The sequence below is a fragment of the Lipotes vexillifer genome, unplaced genomic scaffold (assembly GCF_000442215.2).
Source record: "Lipotes vexillifer unplaced genomic scaffold, Lipotes_vexillifer_v1.1 scaffold299, whole genome shotgun sequence".
Taxonomy (NCBI): domain Eukaryota; kingdom Metazoa; phylum Chordata; class Mammalia; order Artiodactyla; family Lipotidae; genus Lipotes; species Lipotes vexillifer.
This window is the reverse complement of record NW_006784347.1, coordinates 2,609,194-2,631,281: the sequence shown is the minus strand read 5'-3', so window position 1 is coordinate 2,631,281 and position 22,088 is coordinate 2,609,194. Positions and strand designations below refer to the sequence as shown.

Genomic DNA, 22,088 nt, shown 5'->3' with positions numbered 1-22,088 from the left:
AAAAAAAAAAAAAAAAAAAAAAAAAAAGTGAGAGATCAGCAACTTAAGACAATCACATATATAATGGAAAGAGAGAGAGAGAGATACTGCAAATGGAAAACAAAGAAAACTGGGGTAGCAATACTCATAATAGACAAAATAGACATTAAAGACTATTACAAAAGACAAAGGAGAACATTAAATTATGATCAAGGGATCAATCCAAGAAGAAGACATAACAACTGTAAATATATATGCACCCAATATACAAGCACCTCAATACATAAAGCAAACATTAACAGACATAAAGGAAGAAACTGACAGTAACACAGTAATAATAAGGGACTTTAACACCCCACTTACATCAATGGGCAGATCATCCAGACAGAAAATCAATAGGGAAACACTAGCCTTAAATGACACATTAGACCAGATGGGCTTAATAGATGTACAGAACATTCGATCCGAAAGAAGCAGCATGCACATTCTTTTCCAGTGCACATGGAACATTCTCCAGGATAGATCACATGCTAGGCCACAAAACAAACCTCAGTAAATTTAAGAAAACTGAAATCACATCAAGCATCTTTTCTGACCACAACACTAGGAAGCTAGAAATCAACTACAAGAAAAACTGCAAAAACCACAAACACACAGAGATTAAACAATATGCTGTTAAACAATCAATGGATCACTGAAGAAATCAAAGAGGAATTAAAAAAATACCTGGAGACAAATGAAAACAAAAACATAATAATCCAAAATCTACGGGATGCAGCAAATGCAGTTCTAAGAGGGAAGTTAGTGATACAAGCTTACCTCAGGAAACAAAAAAACCTCAAATAAACAACCTAACCTTATACCTAAAAGAACTAAAAAAAGCAGACAAAACCCAAAGTTAGTAGAAGGAAAGAAAGGTCAAAGCAGAAACAGATAAAATAGAGACTAAAAAAACAGTAGAAAAGATCAATGAAACTAAGAATTGGTTCTTTGAAAAAACAAACAAAACTGATAAATCTTTAGCCAGACTCATCAAGAAAAAGAGAGAAGGTCCAAATCAATAAAATCAGAAGGGAAAAAAGAGAAGTTACAACCAGCACCAAAGAAATACAAAAGATCATAAGAGACTACTACAAACAACTAGATGCCAATAAAATGGACAACCTAGAAGAAAAGGACAAATTCTTAGAAATGTACAATCTCCCAAGAACCAGGAAGAAATAGAAAATACAAACAGACCAATTACCAGTAACGAAACTGAATCACTAATTTAAAAACTCTCAACAAACAAAAAGTCCAGGACCAGATGGCTTCACAGCTGAATTCTACCAAACATGTAGAGAAGAGTTAACATCTTATCTTCTCAAACTATTCCAAAAAATTGCAGAGGAAGGAACACTTCCGAACTCACTCAATGAGGCCAGCATCACCTTGATACCAAAGCCAGACAAAGACATCACAAAAAAAGAAAATTACAGGCCCAAATCACTGGTGAACATAGATGCAAAAATTCTCAATGAAATACTAGCAAACCGAATCCAACAACGCATTAAAAGGATCCTACACCATGATCAAGTGGGATTTATCCCAGAGATGCAAAGATTTTCAGAATCTGCAAATTTGTTAATGTGATACACCACATTAACAAACTGAAAGAATAAAAATCAAAGGATCATCTTAATAGATGCAGAAAAAGCTTCTGACAAAATTCAACACCCATTTATGATAAAAACTCTCCAGAAAGTGGGCACAGAGGGAACATACCTCAACATAATAAAGGCCATATGTAAGAAACCCACAGTTAACATCATACTCAATGGTGAAAAGCCAAAAGCATTTCCTCTAAGATCAGGAACAAGACAAGGATGCCCTCTCTCACATTTATGCAACATAGAATTGAAAGTCCTAGCCAGAGCAATCAGACAAGAAAAAAAATAAAAGGAATCTAAATTGGAAAGTAAGAAGTAAAACTGTCAGTTTGCAGATGACATGATACTACATATAGAAAATCCTAAAGAAGCCACCAGAAAACTACCAGAGCTCACCAGTGAATTCAGTAAAGTTGCAGGACACAAGATTAATATGAAGAAGTCTGTCGCAATTTTATACACTAACAACAAACTATCAGATAGAGAAATTAAGGAAACAATCCCATTTGTCACTGCACCAAAAAGAATAAAACACCCAGGAATAAACCTACCTAAGGAGGTAAAATACCTGTACCCAGAAAACTATAAGACACTGATGAAAGAAACTGAAGACGACACACAGATGAAAAGATATACCACGTTCAAGAACTGGAAGAATATTGTTAAATTGACTATACTAGCCAAGGCAATTCACATATTCAATGCAATCCCTACCAAATTACCAATGACATTTTTCACAGAACTAGAACAAATAATGTTAAAATTTGTATGGAAACACAAAAGACCCTGAATAGCCAAAACAATCTTGAGCAAAAAGGAGCTGTAGGATTCACGCTCCCTGACTTCAGACTATACTACAAAGCTACAGTAATCAAAACAGTATGGAACTGGCACAAAGCCAGATACATAAATCAGTGGAACAGAATAGAGAGCCTAGAAATAAACCTACACACTGAAGGTCAATTAATCTATGACAAGGAGGCAACAATATACAACAGAGAAAAAGACAGTCCTTCAATAAGTGGTGCTAGGAAAACTGGACAGCTACATGTAAAAGAATGAAATTACATTTTCTCACACCATATACAAAAATAAACTCAAAATGGATTATAGGTCTAACTGTAAGACCAAAAACCATAAAACTCCTAGAAGAAAACATACGCAGAACACTCTTTGACATAAATTGTAGCAGTATCTTTTTGGCTCTGTCTCCTAAAGCAAAGGAAATAAAAGCAAAAATAAACAAATGGGACCTAGTTAGACTTATAAGTTTTTGCACAGCAAAGGAAACCATCAACAAAAAGACAACCTTTAGGGACTTCCCTGATGGTCCAGTGGTTGAGACTCTGTGCTTCCAATGCAGGGGGTGCAGGTTCGATCCCTGGACAGGGAACTAAAATCCCACATGCCACGCAGTGTGGCCAGAAAAACAAACAAATAAACAAAAAAGGACAACCTTTAAAATTAGAAAATATTTGCTAATGAGATGACTGACAAAGGGATTAATATCCAAAATATATAAAAGGCTCATACAACTCAACATCAAAAAAACAAACCCAATTGAAAAATGGGCAGAAGGGCTTCCCTGGTGGCGCAGTGGTTGAGAGTCTGCCTGCTGATGCAGGGGACACGGGTTAGTGCCTCAGTCCGGGAAGATCCCACATGCCACAGAGCGGCTGGGCCTGTGAGCCACGGCCGCTGAGCCTCTGCGTCCGGAGCCTGTGCTCTGCAACGGGAGAGGCCACAACAGTGAGAGGCCCGTGTACCGAAAAAAAAAAAAAAAAAAAGAGAGAGGGATGGATAAAGAAGACGTGGTACATATATACAATGCAGAACGACTCAGCCATAAAAAAAGAATGAAATAATGCCATTTGCAGAGACGTGGATAGACCTAGAGAGTGTCATACAGAGTGAAGTAAGTCACAAAGAGAAAAATATTGTATAATATCACTTATATGTGGAATCTAGAAAAATGGTACAGATGAACTTATCTGCAAAGCAGAAATAGAGACATAGATATAGTGAACAAACTTTACCAAGGGGGCAAGGGGGCGGGTGGGATGAATCGGGAGATTAGGATTGACATGTATACACTACTATGTATAAAATAGATAACTAATGAGAACCTACTGTATAGCACAGGGAACTCTACTCAATGCTCTGTGGTGACCTAAATGGGAAGGAAATCTAAAAAAGAGGGAATATATGTATACATATAACTGATTGACTTTGCTGTACAGCAGAAATTAACACAGCATGGTAAAGCAACTATACTCCAATAAAAATTAATCAAAAAAAAGTGTATGTTGGCCCCCCCCCCAAAAAAAGACCACAGATAACAAATGCTGGTGAGGATGTGGAAAAAAGGGAACCCTTGTACACTACTGGTGGGAATGCAAATCGGTGCTGCTACTGTGGAGAACAGTATAACAGTTTTTCAAAAAGCTAAAAACAGAACCACCATATGACCCAGCAACTCCACTTCTGGTTACATATCCAAAATAAATGGGAACACTAATTTGAAAAGATACATGCACCCCCAAGATTCATAGCAGCATTATATATAATTGCCAAGATATGGAAGCAACCTGTGTCCATTAACGGATGAAGAAAATGTGGCATATATATATATATATACACATACATACATACAATGGAATACTACTCACCCATAAAAATGGAATGAAAATTTTGCCATTTGCAACAACATGGATGGACTTGGAGGGTATTATGCTAAGTGATATAAGTCAGAGAGAAAAACAAATACTATATGATATCACTTATATGTGGAATCTAAAAAATAAAACAAACTAGCGAATATAACAAAAAGGAAACAAACTCACAGATACAGAGAACAAACTAGTGGTTACCAGTGGGGAGGGGGCAAGACAGGGAAGGGGTTAAGAGGTACAAACTATTATGTATAAAATAAGATACAAGGATATATTGTACAACACAGGGTATATAGCCAATACTTTATAATAACTATAAATGGAATATAAAAATTTAAAAATTGTGAATCGCTGTGCTGTACACCTGTAACATATAATATTGTACATCAACTATATCTCAATTTTAAAAAAGGTTTAAGAAGAAAATACTGTGTTGTATATTTGAAAGTTGCTAATAGAGTAGATCTTAAAAGTTCTCGTCACAAGAAAAAAGTTTGTAATTTTCTGGTAACGAATGTTAACTAGACATACTGTGGTAATCATTTTGCAATACATACTACTGAAAAATCATATTGTACATCTGTATAAGTAACGTAATGTTATATGTCAATTATATTGCAATAAAAAAGAAAGTTATAGTCCTGGAATTAAAGCCTAAATTAGATGTCGAAGAATGTATATGATGACATTTATCTGATGAATTAAATCCAAATATAAAAGGAAGCTACCATATGACATCAAACCCAAACACCTTAGCCTGGCTTTTCTCTCAACCATTTCTTTTTTTTTTTTTTTGCGGTACGCGGGCCTCTCACTGTTGTGGCCTCTCCCGTTGCAGAGCACAGGCTCCGGACGCAGAGGCTCAGCAGCCATGGCTCACGGGCCCAGCCGCTCCGCAGCATGTGGGGTCTTCCCGGACCAGGGCACGAACCTGTGTCCCGTGTCGGCAGGTGGACTCTCAACCACTGCGCCACCAGGGAAGCCCTCTCAACCATTTCTTTTTTTCCTTTTAATTGCATTATAATCTGAAGTTAAAATCTGAAAATAATAATTCACTTTTTATAGATATAACCTTTCTACAAGGCACTTGCTATCACAGAACACCATTTCTAAAGTCACCATACCTTTCATCTGACTCTCTACCTTGAAGAAACATTCTTGCATTACCTACACTTGACTCTGGTCATTCTGCTACTTTGCCCATCCCAGTGGCAAGTAAATGTCTTTGGCTTACTGTCTGACCTCCCAGACATAGGTTCTTCGAACACAATTCCTTGGAATGGTGTGTATATTCCTTGGAATTAGAGTATTAATGCTGAAAGGGATTTCAAAGATGGTTTAGTTTAATTCTCTAATTTTACACTTGAAGAAACAGAGGCTCAGAAAAGATAAGGGGCTTGTCCAAAGTCACACAGCCAGTAGCAGAGTCTGGAAGAGAATGCAGGCCACTTGATTCCCATAATTTAATGTACTTAATTCTACTCTAGCATTCCTGTTCTTCCATTTTAAAAAAATACTTATTGCGGGCCTAATGTTTTGCTAATTTTTGGAATACTAAGATGAATAATTTTATTAGACATCTCACTTATTTGTCTTATTTATTGACTGCCTCCACAAGTAGAATATATGTTCTATAAGGGAAGGGATTTGTGTCTGTGCCTATTCTGTTTACTACTGTATCACCACTGCCCGGCAGAGGGAAGGCATTAAATAAATATTTGCTGAATGAATATGAGGTCGCTACTGTCCCTGGAACTCACAGTTTACATAATAGTCAAGGTGAGAAGACCACAATATAGGAATACAGAGCCTCAGAGGCTAGGCTTTGTATAGAGTGAGTTTGCCAGAAACAGAAAGGAAGAGCATTCCAACAAAAGAAACTATATGATGTTGGAAGTTCCCTGGTGGCCTAGTGGTTAGGATTCTGGGCTTTCACTGCCATGGCCCAGGTTCAATCCCTGGTCGGGAAACTGAGATCCCACAAGCTGCGTGGCACAGCCAAAAATAATAATAATAATAACTGCTTTGTTAAAAGAAAGTTTGCCAGAGACAAACTGATCTTGATCTATAGGTGGCAAGGTGATTGGGACCTTCACAAAAAAAAAAAAAAAAAAAAAAAAAGAAAAGAAAAGGAAAGATAAAAGAAACTATATGATGCCCAGAGAAAAGCAAGACAACCAAGATGGGCAGAACAGGAAGTGGGATGGCTGGAGGAGGGCAAGGTGAGAGTCTCAAAACAGGCCTGAGAGATATTCAGGTTTACTGTGCATAAACAGGGACTGTTGGAAATATGGCCTGAAGCCTGGGAGAAAAACTGCCACTGGATGTACACACTTGCTTGACACCATGAAAAAAGTGAGTCACCCAGCTCAGGAAACTATACTTAAGGGGTATTCTGAGTGTGACCAAACTGTTAAGCTGCATCCAGAATTTTCTTCCTAGGGTATCAAGTCCCACATATTACATGACAAACGTGCATCCACCTATTTGCCCATGCGCCTAGGACTCCCACTTGACTCATTCTGGACAACTGTTCATATACAGTGGGTAATGGCAGTATTCTGGAATTTCAATTTTGATGTCCAGTTAGGGCTCTCTCTATTCTTCTCAACTTTTAAGTATAACTATTTACATTTTCACAGTTTTATGTTGAATAACAATAACTGATATTTGAAGTTTAACTACTCACCATTACTTCTTAGAGAAAAGGTATGTGCTGTGTCTCCAAGTCTAATTATTTCACCAGTGGATTCTGCTTCATCTCCACCCCAAGAGGGGCCCAATGCCTCAGATGATGAGGAGCACCTGAAAGAGTTTCCTCACTTACTGATGGTCTGGCCTGACCACAAAGGGTCCTTTCTGTGAGGACCCCGAGAACTGCTTCAAGCAGCCTGCCTATGGATGTTCAGATTCGACATTGTTATGTGCAGAAAACAGGAGACTTTTCCTTCTGCTGCTTAACTGTTTTAACTGATACACGTATGGCGGGAAAAGCTGTGTATAAAGTGCCAAGGATTAAATGTATAGGCGAATATACATAGAGAACAATAAATACTGGTTACTTTAGAGGTGTGGAGGGAATCTAGGTAGGATATTAATTTTGTATTAAACATCCTTTTATTGTTGCACTTTTGCACTTTTGTTATTTTTTTAATCTAATAATGAAAAATAAAGTCAAAAAATTTATTTCCTGATGGTCTCCTTTAAGACACATTTTCTACAACATACTATATTTAAACAAGAAGGCTTTGCCTGTGCTTTTCAAACCATGACAAACTCCATAAAAAAACTGACAATTGGATACTTAAAGGAAAATCATAGCAGCATGTTCAACCTCTACTTAGCAGAAGTACAACCAAACCTGCAACAACATTACATTTTGCCTATGAAAACAGCAATTTTATAACTCTGGTATTGGTCGATGATACTGGTTGATAAGGGTGCAGTAACCCAGTACTTTTATACTGCTGGTGGGTATTTAAATAGTCACAGCCTTTTGGGAAAGTAATTTGGCAACTTGTAATAGCTTTATATCATTCATAGTCTTCCACTCTGAATGTAGCTTAAATATATGAGTGGAAGGAGAGGAGAGAAAGAATAAACAGAATTATGTATCACATTAAAAAGTAATAATATGAAAAACAAAGGAACAACTACCTCCACTTCAGAGGCGTGGTTTAGTAAATTATGATGCACCCATATGCATGATATGTTATACAGTGATTAAAAATGATTATAAAGAGTTTATCAAGTTAGGAAAAGACTTGATGTGTTAAACTTTAAAATGCAGGAAACAAAATTATACAGACAATATGACTAAATCCCCAAAAGAAAAAACAGTAAAAAAGGCTAAATTACAACAAAATGTTAACAAGCAGTTACTTAGTTCTGAATGATACAGTTAATCTTTTTTCTGCTTCTTTTTTATTCCTCTGTACTTTCCAAGTTTTCAGCAAGGAACATAAACTACTTTGATGATTAAGGGAAATGTTTTAAATTAAGTAGGTGGCTAATGCTGAGAATTAAGTATTATATATAGCTCGAGGTTCTTAAAACTCCCTCAGGGAGGTTTAAAACATGAGAAGTTAGTAAATTTTCACATTAGCTTTGTTTTTTGTTTTTTTGCTGCCATTCTGGTATGTTGTATGCAATTTTAATTCTTAGAAGAAGGAAAAGCGTAACTTGTTTTGCTTAAATTCAGACATTGAGTGCTACCTCTCAAAAGAAACTCTTTTCCATGATGATCTGGATTCTTTAGTACTTTCTCGCTCTTCCAAAGGGTCTCCTCGATGGGATTCTTTAGAACGCTGTCCAGTTTCACCTGTTTAGAACAGACAAAAACAATACCAAAAACCCAAGTTAATGCAACTATTTCTTTACAGGGGATGGGTAGAGGTAAGGGCAGTAAAATACCCCCAACCCCTTCCTGGTACACTGGGCTCTTGTGAAAGTGAAGTGAGAACCAAATCATTACTTGCAATGAGCACGCAAGTGTTGCTTTAAAAGCAGGGTCTACAGTTGTATTAGCAATGTTCTATTTTTTAAGCCAGGTGGTAGGTTCATTTAGTATTCTTTACACCTCTCTATCTGTGAGTTAGAGATATCTGTGAGATATCTGAGGCAAGGTGACTAGGATGTGGCTTCAGAAAAACATGACTACGTCAGCCTACCTCAAGCTCCAAGACAATCATGCCCTAGCCTAAGATAAGAGTGAGACCACATCAAGGTGTGGATGAAATTTTCCTTAAGACTATCAACCTTGGGACTTCCCTGGCGGTCTGGTGGTTAAGACTCTGTGCTTCCACTGTAGGGGCACGGGTTCAATCCCTGGTCGGGAAGCTAGGATCCCTCACGCCACACAGCACACCCCCCCAAAAAAAAGACTCTCAACCTATTTTCTACCCCAACATACTTAAGAAATACACTTTCACAGTGGCAGTAACTCACTAGAGAAGTGATTTCAGGAGGTATGTGGGTGAAACCTCCTACTTCAGATATACCCGTCTGGATATTCCCATCCCACTTCTAGAGATTTCCTGTTTCAACAACCACCTTCACTTTTTTCTGTTTCTATATTCGCCAAGCAACATTTTAACAACATTAGTCAATATTCATTGTGTATTTACTCTGGACTAGGCTCAATACTAAATTACTTATGCATATCTATTAACCTTCACTACAATCATGAAAGAATTTCAGAAGAGAAAACTGAGGCTTAGAGAGCTTCAGTCCTACCGTGAGGGATGAAATTTAGTGAGTCACAGTGAGTGGGAGCATTAAGCCCATAGTCTGCCTTCAAATCCCTTGATCTTCAGTGGTAAATGATAATGCTAGCTCAGAAGAAACTGCTCTGTACCTGACATGACTAGTGATAATACAGATTTATTTCCCATTATTAATTGGCATGTTGAAGATTCTGATCAGCTCTAGATAATACTGCTATATAAACTTGGACCTGCAAAGGTGAGAATCAGACTTCAGAAAACATTTTCCAACTACAGTACTATCACATAGGGAGGCTCCATCTAAGCAACTCCGTTCTAGCAGCACTAAGCTTATATCCTACTGACCTCCCTGGAAAGATCCCCCGCTCAGCATTTCATTATTACCAGCCTCACATGTAAGTATCTCTCAGTTCTGTCCTCCTCTCCATCCCCACTGCCTATCATCCCTCCCCTACATGCGATCAAGTACTACATCATAAAAACTGCTGTCGTTACAACATTTCAAATTAATTACTCTTTTAGGTAGTTTTCTTCCCCTTATTCTTGCTGCTAAAATGATTAAAAAGCCACAGAGCATCGAAATAGCTACTTGTAGCCTTGAATTAGGTGAGTTTTTCCATGTCATTCACTCCCTCCCAATTCTCCTACAGTTTTTACTGTATGTATTTATGGCAGTCTCCCTGACTTGAGTATAGTTTTCTTTGAGAGCAATAAACATGGCATGCAGCTCTGAATCTTCCCAGAGTACCTAGGCTGATATTTAACATTCATTAAACACTCAAAACTCAAGTTTTTTGAAATTAAAAAGAAGAAATGTACAGTGTGGCGTACCTTTCAATCTTTCCTTCTAGGCCTTATCTCTATATGCTTTTAAGTCTTTTTCAGCAACAAGGATAAAAGGTAGAAAACTATCTCTAACTAAAGAATTTAAGGGCTTCCCTGGTGGCGCAGTGGTTGAGAGACCGCCTGCCGATGCAGGGGACACGGGTTCATGCCCCGGTCTGGGAAGATCCCACATGCCGCGGAGCGGCTGGGCCTGTGAGCCATGGCCACTGAGCCTGCGCGTCCGGAGCCTGTGCTCCGCAATGGGAGAGGCCGCAACAGTGAGAGGCCCGTGTACCGCAAAAACAAACAAAAAAAAAAAAAAAAAGGAAAGAAAAAAAGAAAAGAATTTAAGATTAATTTCAGATGTTATATTCACAGCATAGGTCTCACCATCAACAATGTGAGAATTAGGAATGATGAGCCTGCCCCAATTTTTTGTCTTCATATGTATTAGAATTTATACTAATTGCTACTCCTGCTAAAAACTTGTTTTGGATAACTTTACAATAGTAAACCCATTCTAATATGGGTCATATATTATTCAGTGTATTAATACATACAGTATTATTTATTGACCAATCTCAAACTGTTAAGACATAAGGTTCTTTGTTTTGTTTTTTTCCCCCAATGATAAATAACACTGCATGAAGACCTTCAAGCACCTTTCTTTTGTATTATTTTCTTAGGACAAATCCCTAGAGATGGGATTTATTGAGCCAAAGATTATGAATAGCACTTACACACTAATGATCCAGTTTAAATAACCACGACACCTTTGGAAAATAATACAGCAATAATGATCTTTATCATTAAAAAAACATAGTATCAAAATTTCATACAATAAACTGTTACAATTTGGAGAACTGAGTCACTTGATGAGTGAAATAAAAAATATTCACACTGTCACAAACTGAAGTGTAGGTTGGAGACAGAAATGTACCAACCCTTTCTGCTGATGCCTCCCCAGTATCCAAATTTATAACAAAAATGGCAGTTCTGACATAGGAAATTTTGAAGTAAGGAATTTCATGTAATAATAGGACAGTAAGCAATTTTAGTCAGATTTAGCTTTCAATTACAGATTAGCTTTAAAGTAACTTATAAGCAATAGCCAAGTTAACAAAAGACATGATGGTAGTCTAGGATAGAGGTTTCAACCACTTGGAACAATGAGAACTGAAATTTAATTTATAATTAAATTTATCAGATATAGTGTACTAGTGATTCTAATTCCTATGGAGAAAAATAGGCAAAAAGATAAAAGACAGAGAGACATAACACAGAATATAAATCAAACCAAATTTTTTTCTTAAACTTACTTTTCTCATGAGATGTTTCACTGATGTGTTCTGTAAGATACTCCAGTAACCCATCGAATATTTCTAGGAGATTCTTAATAGATTCTTTATCTCCTTTCACTATATTTTCTCCTGAACACAGAATACAGAGCTATTAAAAAAAATTAACCAAGAAATTGAAAGCCTCATAATTTTGAAATGGATATACCACTGTGAAAATATTGTTCACAATACAAGGATTATAAATTAATCAAGGAGAAAAAATATTATAAATATTAAAAACATTAATTTCCTGATGCTTGATTATATCTGAAGAAAAAGGGGTAGTCTTGAATAGTATGGTTGATAATTCATTGGCATAGTCCTTCATTTATCAAGAAGCAAAATAAGTGGACTTCCTCCTCTAAGTTTTATACTGAAGTATAAATAAAGCAATTAAGCTGAACTTTATTAGGTTGGTAAAAAAAAATTGCAGGAGGGAACACTTTCAGATAGTGGTTTGTTCTGAAAACAATAGCAGTTTGAGTAATATAAAACAACACGCAAAACACTTGGGATACTCTCATCAGGAATTTCTAATTTTTAAAATTTGTTAACTCCTATTCACTTTGTATAGATTACGCCATTTTTTGATTAAAAACTGACCATGGGGCTTCCCTGGTGGCGCAGTGGTTGAGAGTCCGCCTGCCGACGCAGGGGACGCGGGTTCGTGCCCTGGTCGGGAGGATCCCACGTGCTGCGGAGCGGCTGGGCCCGTGAGCCATGGCCGCTGGGCCTGCACGTCCGGAGCCTGTGCTCCACAATGGGAGAGGCCGCAGCAGTGAGAGGCCCGCGTACCGCAAAAAATAAAAAATAAAAAATAAATAAATAAAACTGACCATGGGTCCCTGCATATAAAACCACTTTTAATCTCACCTCACCCCCAACCTCTCCAGCCTTACCTCCCACTATACCCGCTTTATACCTAAAACTAATCTTTAAACAGTCCCTAGCACAGTACCTGGCCTATAATAGATTTTTAATAAATTTTAAATTGAAATGTTGACAAAATACGGGCTGGCAAAAGCATGGAAACTTGACATGTTTAATGTCACCTAAAATGGACTCCAATCAACATCAGGTATGGATGGAACTTAACTGCTGAGACACCTGTGTTGTCCTTTGGGAGATCAGAGCTGGCATGAATTCAAACAAGTATGGGAGAGGCAGAGTGGAAATTTGATATTTGAGATAATCTAGCCATTCATAACTTCAGTCATGATGCAAAACAAACCTAAACCAGAAATTTGATGGTTTACAACACTCTAGTAAAGATAATCAATGTTTGAGAGTTTTTTTGTTTAAAACAGCTGAACAGAAATCTTGTTTTTAAGCCCTATGTTTTCTGGCTTAACAAGATATACAAGCATACCCCAAGGACATACCCAAGACTTCTGGTTTCCAGGATGGGGAGCATACTCTGCCAACCCAGCAACTAAGACTGCCAGCCAGAATGCAGTGCTTCATGATGTAGGAGAAACTGCTTTCTTTTTCTTTTTTTTAATAAATTTACTTATTTTTGGCTGTGTTGGGTCTTCATTGCTGCATGCAGGCTTTCTCTAGTTGCAGCGAGCAGGGGCTACTCTTCGTTGTGGGGCACGGGCTTCTTATTGCGGTGGCTTCTCTTGTTGCAGAGCCCAGGCTCTAGGCGGGTGGGCTTCAGTAGTTGTGGTGCGCAGGCTTCAGTAGTCAGTAGTTGTGGCTTGCAGGATCTACAGCGCAGGCTCAGTAGTTGTGGCACACGGGCTTAGTTGCTCTGTGGCATGTGGGATCCTCCCGGACCAGGGCCTGAACCTGTGTCCCCTGCATCGGCAGGTGGATTCTTAACCACTGCACCACCAGGGAAGTCCCGGAGAAACTGCTTTAAACAGCACACAAGGAGTAAAAAGCTGCCTTGCAGTCTATTGGAGGAGGTAAGCAGTTTTGCAACTTTCCATGGGGATGGGGTGGGTATGAGTTGTCAGGGGCAGCTCTGCATCAAAAAGTTCTATAAGCAGACACAACCTTGGTGTACAGTATGTTTATTTAGTAAATACAAATACCAGAAATTACTCTACTCAGGTGATAAAGCCATTCCAAATTTCAAAAGAACAGGGAAATCCCAGGGTTATCCCTCAAAATGAATTTTCTCCAAACTAGTTTACCACATTCATTCACCTAGAACTGCACTAAAAAACTTAAGACGGAGTATTTTTGTAAAACTCTGTTCTTATTGATGTATCAAAATAAGAGATGTAAATGACCTATCCTTATTAACATATACCTCTTTTAACGACTGTCAAAGAATAAAACAGTATAAATCTTTGCTTAGTGACTTAAGTATAGTTTCAAGTCCCCAAGATTCCCTCTGTTCGTTAGCTTGTAGTAATTTACTGAACTAATCCTCATTTTCTATTTACCAAAAATAAGGATTTACAAATGTATTTGGTATGTCTGGCTTTTGAATACAAGCATGCACACGTTTTTGGAAAAAGGCTGAAAAACAATTTACGGTTTTATTTATTTTGAACAGGTAATACATTCACATGGTTCAAAATTCAAAAAGTGCAAAAGGTATAAAATGAAAAGTCTCATCCCACCCTTGTCCTGCAGCCCTGTAGTTCCTGTCATTGGAGGTAATCAGTATTACAAGTTTTTTGCATATGCTTCTAGAGAGTCCTTTGGCATTCAATCAACTGCATATATTTTCTCCCCACCTTTGCTTTTACAAATAGTAGCATACTCTGCACATTAGCATTATAACCGCACCACGTTTTCCTCATACAGTATATATGAGAGATCATTCCACTAACATGGAACGTTGTATACAGAGCATCATCCATTATCTTTCACAGCTGCAGAGTAGTTCCCTATATGGAGCTACAATAATTTATTTAACCTGTCCCTATTAATGGACATTTAGGTGTTTCTAATTCTTAGCAACTACAAACAAGCAGACTGATAGCTTTAAAGTAACAACAACAAAACACACCTCAAACTACCAGCTACGATTCTTGTATCTTAGACCTATCCCAAACTCAGTGTATGACTCCTGGAAAAGCTCGTAAGGATGGCTGTCTTAACTATACCAGTGAATTGTCTTGGCTCAGTCTTGCTGTTTGGTCTATTTCACAAGCTTACTCATTTGGTTAAACAATATCTAGAATGCTACAAAACAAATTATTTTAGTAAAATGCAAAATTATCTGATGGTTAAGTATATACCAACCTGTTATGTGAGACAAGCTGACCTGCAGATAATCCAAAGCCAGTGAATCAATTACTGCTTGTACATTGTGAGCCTCATCCTCTTGACTCCTGGGAATAGCTATGAGGTCTGTGGAAAAAAAACTACACAATTTTGCATCTATGTGAGTCCAAGTTTTCATCTACCTGTCTCTGACCAGGCCTCTGAGCTCTGCCCAAACAGAGCAAGCTATAACATACAGATAAACAGAGCCTGAATTCCACAAAGTAGAATCTTTAGTGGCTGAATATTTATTGATTGAATATGGCTGAATATTTATTCAATCAACCTATATATAAACATACTCTATAATAAGCACCGTGTTAAAGAAAGCTAAAAAGGTCCCTGAATTCAAGGAGATGCTAATACTCTAATAAGGGAGAAAATACAAGGGAGACTTTAACCTATAGCCATAGGCAGGTGTGCAAGGAGGGGTTTATGTGTGTCCTGTTAAAGCAGCCTATTGGGAATTACTGGTATAAAGGTTTATAAGATCAGCATAATGCAGAAAGATTTTAACAACAAATTTGGAGTTTCTCCTCTGGTACTGAGGAAGATGAATGTCTTGTGGAAGGATGAAAAAAGTATTCTAAAAGACTGGTCTAATAACTACCTGCCTCTGAACCCTAAAGAGAGTTGAGATTAGTATCACAGATACCAGCTGGAGGCCATCCCATTATTCCAGAAAGCGATGAGGGCACTGACTCATGGTAATGGAGGGAAGAGAGACTACACAGAACTTTAGTGCTTAATGGTTATAAACTATATAAAGATACAGAGGCAGCAGAGCAATCTATGGATAAGAACTCTGAGATATTTAACCAGGAACAAAGTGCAAACAATTCTTATCCGTAACATTGGTTAAATACCAGGATTCAACAAGCTTCCAAATTCCACTCGATTTTAGAACTATGAAGGTACATTTACAGAAAAGGTGTGACTTTCACAGGGCATTATGAATGATTAAACAGTTGATGACCAAGGCAGTTATTACAGGTGGGTCTCCTAAGGTATTCATTAAGGCAATGAATGCTATTATTTAGATAGAAATAAGATGTACGCAAAGAGAAAACTCAAGATTTTATATATACTATAGGATCTAACTAGAAAACCCTAGAAACTTATGGCCTAAGATACAGACACTATTACTCCCACTTTTAAGTACCCTTACCTGGTACCTTTTCTCCCAAAATAGACTGATAAAGAGCAATAAAAACATTAGCATCACAGTCTTCTAGTTCTCGAATCCTCAGGTGTATATGACATTGCAAAAGCAAATTATTGGCAATGGTTACCCACTCTGTTGGGAAAGGAAGGGAAAAGATCAGCCTTAACTAGTACTAGAAAAAATCATATACGTTCATTTAAACCCCCCCCCAACAGAAACAGACACTGAATTCTATAGAAAATAAGGAATTTGATTGTTAGAGAACTTCAAAGACCCTCCTAGTCATGATTTTTGAAAAGATGTATTGAATTTCTTGAGATGACTTCCATTAATTTCAATGTAGTCAAAACTATGATGCAAATCCAATTTTCACTGCTGCAACCTAAATCTTAAGTTACTTACCATAGTCCCCATTTTACAAGCCATACGTAGGTCTTTTTATTTAAAACACATTTACAAATAAACAGGAATATTATGTTTTATGTAAGACAGATTGTGAAGAATAACTTGAGGTTACTGGAAACCAATTAATGGATGTTGCTTCAATTTCCCCATAGCATTAGTCATGTTTCTACCCAATTATCTTGTTCAAGATGCCCAAATAGGTGGGGATTAACTTAGGCTGTTAAGAATTGGAGTAATGACACCAACATTACTGCATCTGTTCTATTTTTAATTATATTTGATGTATATGAAAGAAAATTTGAGAAATACATAAAAACGTCTCTAAATTCAAAGCTAGCACATTACCAATACTGTCGAAGTTTCCTGTGTATCACCCCTTTATTGTTGTGATTAGCAAAATTATTTCAAGGGTTTCTCGACCAAAGGTAATTTAGCAAGCTTAAAACACTTATTCCCTCAAATAACTGGCGAGTAAGGGGAAATTCTTTTATTCTGTATGCGTCATCTTCAGTATGTCTACAAATAAATGTGTGTATGTGTAAGAGTGACTTCAAGGTACATTATCTCCCTCTCCCCATGCCCATTACTCACAGCTGACCAAAGAATGACAACTGGTTTGAACGCTGTCTTGGAGAAAAGATTGAAAGCGTCCTAGACAACCAAATCAATTAGCTTTTCAAAAGCGGCGCTGGATAAAGCCGGTTAACTCTAGAAAGCACTGAAAAGTCCACCACTATTCTACTTTGGGAGTAGCATCAACAGATATTTACAGTGCCAGTCCTCAAAAATTCAAAACAGATGCAGGTACAGCCTCAGTCCCCACAGTGCAAGAGCAGAGGGCACATTCCCTAGAGAAATAGCTGTCCGGGTAAGGACACTTTCTGACCGCCCGTTTTGCAGCCAGGATACGGGCGTACTGCGGACCTCGCCGCAGGGCCCTTCTCTCACCCCGCCCCTGAATCAGGCTCGACCGCTTCGAAGGAGCCAGGGAGCGGGACTGACAGACCCTATCCCGAAAACCCGCCGACTACGACGGGGTGTCTGTCACGAGCCCCACCGGCAGCCCAGACCTGCCCGAGGCCTCAAGATAAGCTGGGCAGGGGCGTTCGGGGACTTGGACTGTACGGCTTCAGTCCACACACAACCGAGGCTCAAGGCCGAGACTCACCAGCCTCTGAGCCGGCCATGTCGCGGAGGCAGGACGCCGGCCGGACTCCCAGCCGGGCGCGCGCGGGACGGTGTCCTGGGAGGGCCTCACGGCGCCCACCCAGCGGTGACAGAAAGGAGAACCTAACGAAAGTGCCGCGAAGGAGGGGTGGAAGAGGGAGGGACGTTAAAACGGCTTCTCGCTGCTGATTGGTCACCAAGGGAGCACTTCCTTTCGCAGCACGTGCCGCGGCGGCGGTTTGCGGGCTTTAGAAACTATTCTCCACCGGCCAGTTCCCGCTAAGAGGTTCTCGGGTGGGTGGGTTTGACAGCCCAAGTCACCCAGCAGCCCAGGCCGACCTCCCGGGGCCATTAGCACAGCACTTCCGGTGAGCTATTCCGTCTTGTACTCCTCCGCCAAAGCCAACTGGGGAAGTAGTGCGGCCCGCTCACCCGGTGGGAGGGGGCAGCCACGTGACAGTGCCAGGCTCCGCCTTCCCGCCTTGGTTGGTTATGGGCGTGAAGGCTCTCTGGAGACGTAAACATCTCCAAGTGGATAGAGTGGGTTAGCCTGGCCTGGCCATTTTATTGTCTGGGCTGTACCTGGAAAAGGGCGCGGTGGCTTCCTTGAAGTGTGAAAGACGAGAAAAAAGTGAAGTCAAAAGAGTGCAAGCTGAGGGATCCCAGTGGTGGGTAGCCGGGTGGCCGGGTGGGCCCACCCTTGTAAGAGGCGAAAAACGGGCGACGCTGAGGGAGGGGCCGCGGGGAGAGGGGCGATAACATGGCGGATTCCGGAACGCCGGCTGGCGTTGCGGCCTCTGCGCAGGGGCGGAGTGATTAGGTCATAGAGCGGCTCCCAGCATACTCTGCGGCGGAGGAGGCGGTCCAGGCTATAAAACCGGCTGCCGGGACACCGCCGGCACCTCATTCATTTCCACCGGTCTTTGGTCGGTAGCCTAGGTTCTTGTCATCGCCGTCCGTCCGCCTCTGCCGCCCCCGCAAGGCTTCGCTGTCGCCACCTCCAGCGACTCGCCGCGCTCGATTCTCTCCGCTTCGCTTCCCGCCAACCGCAACCATTGACGCCATGTCGGGTTATTCGAGTGACCGAGACCGCGGCCGGGATCGAGGGTGAGTGTGGGAACCGACCTGTCAGGCCCGGCGGGTGGGGGATGGGAGGCCGATGAGGGTTGCGGGGAGCGGGGGGGCGGTGGAAACTCGCCTTCTTCAGCCTATCCTTGGGCCTCCTCCATTGAAGGTTTGCGCCATTTTGATATTTGTCCAAAACTGGGAGTTTCCTGTTAACGACTCTCAAGAACGCCTTTTGTGTGGGAGGGGGGCATCGCGGCCTCGATGATTTAGCAGCTGTTGGGAGAATTTCAAGGAGCGTATTTTTAGGGAAGGAAAGCGCAGTACTTCGAGGCAAAGTCGCCGCTCTTAGGTGCAACCTTTCGGGAGGAGTTTTAGGGGCCTTAGGGATTCTGTGGGTGCCGAGGGGGCCGCTTCCGAAGCCGTTAATGCGGCGAGAGCAGGAGGTATCTCGGGAGTCGGCCATGTGGCTGAGCCGTGGGTAGAAAATGCCGGCGGCGGACATGGCGGCGGCGCCTTTGTTACCCCGCCCGGCGGAGGAGCTCAAAATGGCAGCATCGAGAAAATGTGGCGCAGAGAGAAATGCGAGACAAAGGGGGAAGCGCCGCCCCAGCGGGAACGCCGCCCGGCCGACTCCGCCCGGGTCGGGACTCCTCCCCCGGTAGTCTCCAGCTCCTCCTCCTCTTTTTCTTTGCGTTATATAATTTCGCTTTCTCGGTCGGGAGTCCTACTGCGGGATCCCCCCAACTCGATTGGCTTGCATGACTGTCTCCGAGACCACCTTCCTTGTTCTGCTTTCACTGCCTGTGTTGTTCCGTTATCCATTAAAACCAAAGCTCTTGCTTGAGGACGACTGGTAAATAGCGTCACTATTAAGCTGCTTTCTTATTTCTTTATTGTCGTTCTTAGACATTTAATTTTTAGTCTTGTGGAAAAGATTAGTAGCCACCAGCTGTTGTCTATCCTTGTAATCGGAACTAGTGTTCGGGCAGCCAGTTTCCGACCTGGTAAATCCCGGCCTGTTGATTTGGCTTCAGTGGTGTGGACTTCGCACAACGCGAAATGAGGGAGATGCGGTGCTTATTGTGGCTTTTGAAAGAATGATTATCGCTAAGGACAGTTGGGTCTTCCATCTCCAGTCTTTCGTAGATCTTTAGCATATGCTTAGGGATGGTAAGTAAGTCTGTACATGTTTGAAACTGTAACTTTTTTTTTTTAATTTTAGGTTTGGTGCCCCTCGATTTGGAGGAAGTAGGGCAGGGCCCTTATCTGGAAAGAAGTTTGGAAACCCTGGGGAGAAACTGGTTAAAAAGAAGTGGAATCTTGATGAGCTGCCCAAATTTGAGAAGAATTTTTATCAGGAACACCCTGATTTGGCTAGGCGTACAGCAGTGAGTAATTTCATGTGGCTTTTTCAGGCCATAGCTCATTAACTTTTTAGTGAATCAAAATCTGACTAGAAATTTCTTGCAAATTTTGGGAATCTCATGTTTTCCAAGTAAGTAGTTGGGGAAGAGGTGTTAACTCACTTTTGGAGACATGGGATGTTGACTTACTTTTACGTGGAAAAGTTGAGTGTAACATAATAGGTGGTTCTTGTATTACATGCAGTTTTCTGTATGGATCCAAATTTTTGAAGGTCATCTTAAAGTAGATAATTATAAACTCAGGGCCTTGTTTTTAGTTAGCGGGAGTTATGAGACTTCATTGGATTATTATGACTTGTTTTGTAGCAAGAGGTAGAGACGTACAGAAGAAGCAAGGAAATTACAGTCAGAGGTCACAACTGTCCAAAGCCAGTCCTGAATTTTTATGAAGCAAACTTCCCTGGTAAGTGCTAGTTTTCCCGACTTTGTTTTTCTTTTTAATTTTTTTTTCTTGGCATTACTGATTTTTAATTGCTGTTAATAATTGCAGCAAACGTCATGGATGTGATTGCAAGGCAGAACTTTACTGAACCCACAGCTATTCAAGCTCAGGGATGGCCAGTTGCTCTAAGTGGATTGGATATGGTTGGGGTAGCACAAACTGGATCTGGGAAGACGTTGTCTGTAAGTTTGGGAGAACTTTCGAGTTATGTGACACGTGCTAGAGAAAATTGGTTGGGAATTAAAAGAAACTAGAAGTATTTGAATGTAACTTCTGTTGTTTGCTCTCTCCCTGAACAGTATTTGCTGCCTGCCATTGTCCATATCAATCATCAGCCATTTCTAGAGAGAGGTGATGGGCCTATTGTAAGTTTACATATATATTCTATCAGTTTTTGGTTAGAAGTGTAGAAATTTGTAGAATGTATAGCAAAAGTCAGTTTGTGCTGGTTTTATTTAGAGATATTAGTGATCTTACCCAATTTACCTAGAGACAAAGTTGCTTTGGGTATTGACAGAATAAGTCATCTGCCAGTGTGTAACAGTAGTAAATTGTCACTCTAAAACTAGAATCCAGGACTCTGCTAAAGGTGCTCCACTTTTTCTTTCCATAGTGCTTGGTGCTGGCACCAACTCGGGAACTGGCCCAACAGGTACAGCAAGTAGCTGCTGAATACTGTAGAGCATGTCGCTTGAAGTCCACTTGTATTTATGGTGGTGCTCCCAAGGGACCACAGATACGTGACTTGGAGAGAGGTATTTAACAAGGTTTTTATTTGTTACTGGTGGTGCTGAAAGTTTTAGATGTCATGGTTGCATTTGTGTGTTTAATTGAAGGTGTGGAAATCTGTATTGCAACACCTGGAAGACTGATTGACTTTTTAGAATGTGGGAAAACCAATCTAAGAAGAACCACTTACCTTGTCCTTGATGAAGCAGATAGAATGCTTGATATGGGATTCGAACCCCAAATAAGGAAGATTGTGGATCAAATAAGAGTAAGTGCCCTTCAAATGTGTTCTCTTCAAATTTAGCTCTAAATCCATTCTTAGAATACAATGCTTTTTTAAAATCCAAAAATCTTTAGCCTGATAGGCAAACCCTAATGTGGAGTGCTACTTGGCCAAAAGAAGTAAGACAGCTTGCTGAAGATTTCTTGAAAGACTATATTCATATAAACATTGGTGCACTAGAACTGAGTGCAAATCACAACATTCTTCAGATTGTGGATGTGTGTCATGACGTAGAAAAGGATGAAAAGTAAGTTTGACTATAAAAACTTTACAAATTGTTTCAAATATTCTCTTAAAAGTGACTTTCAGTTGGGTGGAATCTGAATGTTAACTTGAAATTAGTCTGTCAGTCACTCTGAAAATTGTCTTGCTTCCTTCATTCAGGTACTTGTTGGCTATCACTATTTTAGTATAGCACTCTTATAGAAAAAAGACTCTTGTGGTTTATTTAAGGACCAAAGGTAGAACTATTTGAAAGGTTCAGCAGGCG

At 40.1% G+C, this 22,088-nt stretch overlaps 2 protein-coding genes across 3 annotated transcripts in view; one reads left to right on the top strand and one right to left on the bottom strand.

Annotated features, from left to right (window-relative positions):
* CEP95 (centrosomal protein 95) overlaps positions 1-17,672 on the bottom strand; it is a 59,890-nt gene extending 42,218 nt beyond the window's left edge. Inside the window, 6 exon segments of the mRNA XM_007456780.1 lie at positions 6,990-7,105; positions 8,516-8,621; positions 11,670-11,780; positions 14,895-15,002; positions 16,084-16,212; positions 17,654-17,672. Of these exon segments, the coding sequence (XP_007456842.1) occupies positions 6,990-7,105; positions 8,516-8,621; positions 11,670-11,780; positions 14,895-15,002; positions 16,084-16,212; positions 17,654-17,672 (589 nt within the window).
* A 742-nt stretch (positions 17,673-18,414) lies between these two features.
* Positions 18,415-22,088, top strand: part of DDX5 (DEAD-box helicase 5) — a 6,769-nt gene continuing 3,095 nt past the window's right edge. The window contains exons 1-8 of one of the 2 annotated variants that reach the window (XM_007456778.1): positions 18,415-18,759; positions 19,943-20,108; positions 20,451-20,547; positions 20,635-20,768; positions 20,886-20,951; positions 21,200-21,341; positions 21,423-21,583; positions 21,673-21,845. In XM_007456778.1, the coding sequence (XP_007456840.1) occupies positions 18,716-18,759; positions 19,943-20,108; positions 20,451-20,547; positions 20,635-20,768; positions 20,886-20,951; positions 21,200-21,341; positions 21,423-21,583; positions 21,673-21,845 (983 nt within the window). In that variant the 5' untranslated portion in view covers positions 18,415-18,715. The remainder of the gene's footprint in view (positions 18,760-19,942; positions 20,109-20,450; positions 20,548-20,634; positions 20,769-20,885; positions 20,952-21,199; positions 21,342-21,422; positions 21,584-21,672; positions 21,846-22,088) is intronic. The other variant, XM_007456779.1, reaches the window with a different exon arrangement.